Genomic DNA, 1,359 nt, shown 5'->3' with positions numbered 1-1,359 from the left:
AGTCTGTTAAAAAAATGCCATTTATTAATTCAAAAACAATTAAATTTAATTTTTTATTTTATTACTAATGAAAAAGAATTTAGCAGCCACACAAATATTATGACTTATTTAAATTAATAACTTCAAAAGTATTTCTCCCTTAAATTAATATCTTTTAGTAAAATATTTATGTAAAGTGAAAATTAATTTTAACCAAATTCTTCTAACAAACAAATAGGAGCGGAGGGAGTAATGTTATTTTTACTCATTCCTCCCCTCTTTTGACGCCATTATTTCCGTTGCAAATGATCTACACCGGCACAGCTCCACTATCCTCTTCTAGCCGTAGATTTAACCTCCAACACAAATCAACGCTTCTTATAGTTCCACGTCATCAATCCTCGTCTCTCTTCGTTCTCCAATCAAAACAAATCTCAATTACTTATAAAAACAAAAACCACACCCATTCTTCTCCAACAAACTTTTCATCTTTCTGAAATCTTCGTCAAATTTCTGCACTATTCCATGGCTCCGAAGGCAGAAAAGAAACCCGCCGAGAAGAATCCGGCAACGGAAAAACCTGAAGTTCCGGCAGAGAAGAAGCCAAAAGCTGGTAAAAAACTCCCTAAAGACGTCGGTCCCATAGCCGGAGAAAAGAAGAAGAAGAAGGTGAAGAAGAGTTCGGAGACGTACAAGATCTATATATTCAAAGTGCTAAAACAAGTGCATCCCGATATAGGAATTTCGAGCAAAGCGATGGGGATAATGAACAGTTTTATTAACGATATATTTGAGAAACTTGCTCAAGAAGCTTCTAAATTAGCGCGGTATAATAAGAAGCCTACAATTACGTCTCGGGAAATTCAGACGGCGGTTAGATTGGTGTTGCCTGGTGAATTGGCGAAGCATGCTGTTTCTGAAGGGACTAAAGCTGTTACCAAGTTTACTAGCTCTTGAATTTTGTAAGGATTGATTAGGTTATATTGGGAATTGGGAATTGAGAATTGGGGTTAGGGTTTCGTTCAATAGTATTAGTCGGTTAATTTTTGTTGGTTGATTTCATGTATGTTGGCTTTTCTATAGGATAATGTAAAGTACAATGCTGTTGCTTAGCAATGAAATCTACTTTTTATGTTTTCTTATTGGTTGTGTTTATTATTCATTAATTCTATGTTGATTACTGTTTCCATTGGCGAATGTTTATCCTTTTTTTGCCTGTGCATGTTGTTGTATGATTTGCTTCAAGATTTCTTGAACTGCAACTTGGTCATTTTTTGATTCTTGAAAATCTCTGGTAATAAACAGGTACTCTGTGCAACAAGTATTTACTGGCAAACTGGTAATTTGGTCTATTTGCATCATGGATTAACTCTTGTTCTT

General features: G+C 35.0%; 1 protein-coding gene across 1 annotated transcript; it reads left to right on the top strand.

Annotated features, from left to right (window-relative positions):
• Positions 1-446: 446 nt before the first annotated feature.
• LOC107830072 (histone H2B.2) lies at positions 447-1,121 on the top strand. The gene has a single exon (XM_016657557.2). The coding sequence runs from the start codon at positions 505-507 to the stop codon at positions 934-936; it is 432 nt and encodes a 143-aa protein (XP_016513043.1). The 5' UTR covers positions 447-504; the 3' UTR covers positions 937-1,121.
• The last annotated feature ends 238 nt before the right edge of the window (positions 1,122-1,359 follow it).

This window comes from Nicotiana tabacum, chromosome 3, assembly GCF_000715075.1.
Source record: "Nicotiana tabacum cultivar K326 chromosome 3, ASM71507v2, whole genome shotgun sequence".
NCBI classification, from domain to species: Eukaryota; Viridiplantae; Streptophyta; class Magnoliopsida; order Solanales; family Solanaceae; genus Nicotiana; species Nicotiana tabacum.
This window is presented reverse-complemented; position numbering and strand designations above follow the sequence as displayed.

Bases quoted from the DNA above. Each gene is read 5' to 3' on its own strand.
- LOC107830072 (XM_016657557.2), top strand. From the start codon at position 505: ATGGCTCCGAAGGCAGAAAAGAAACCCGCCGAGAAGAATCCGGCAACG.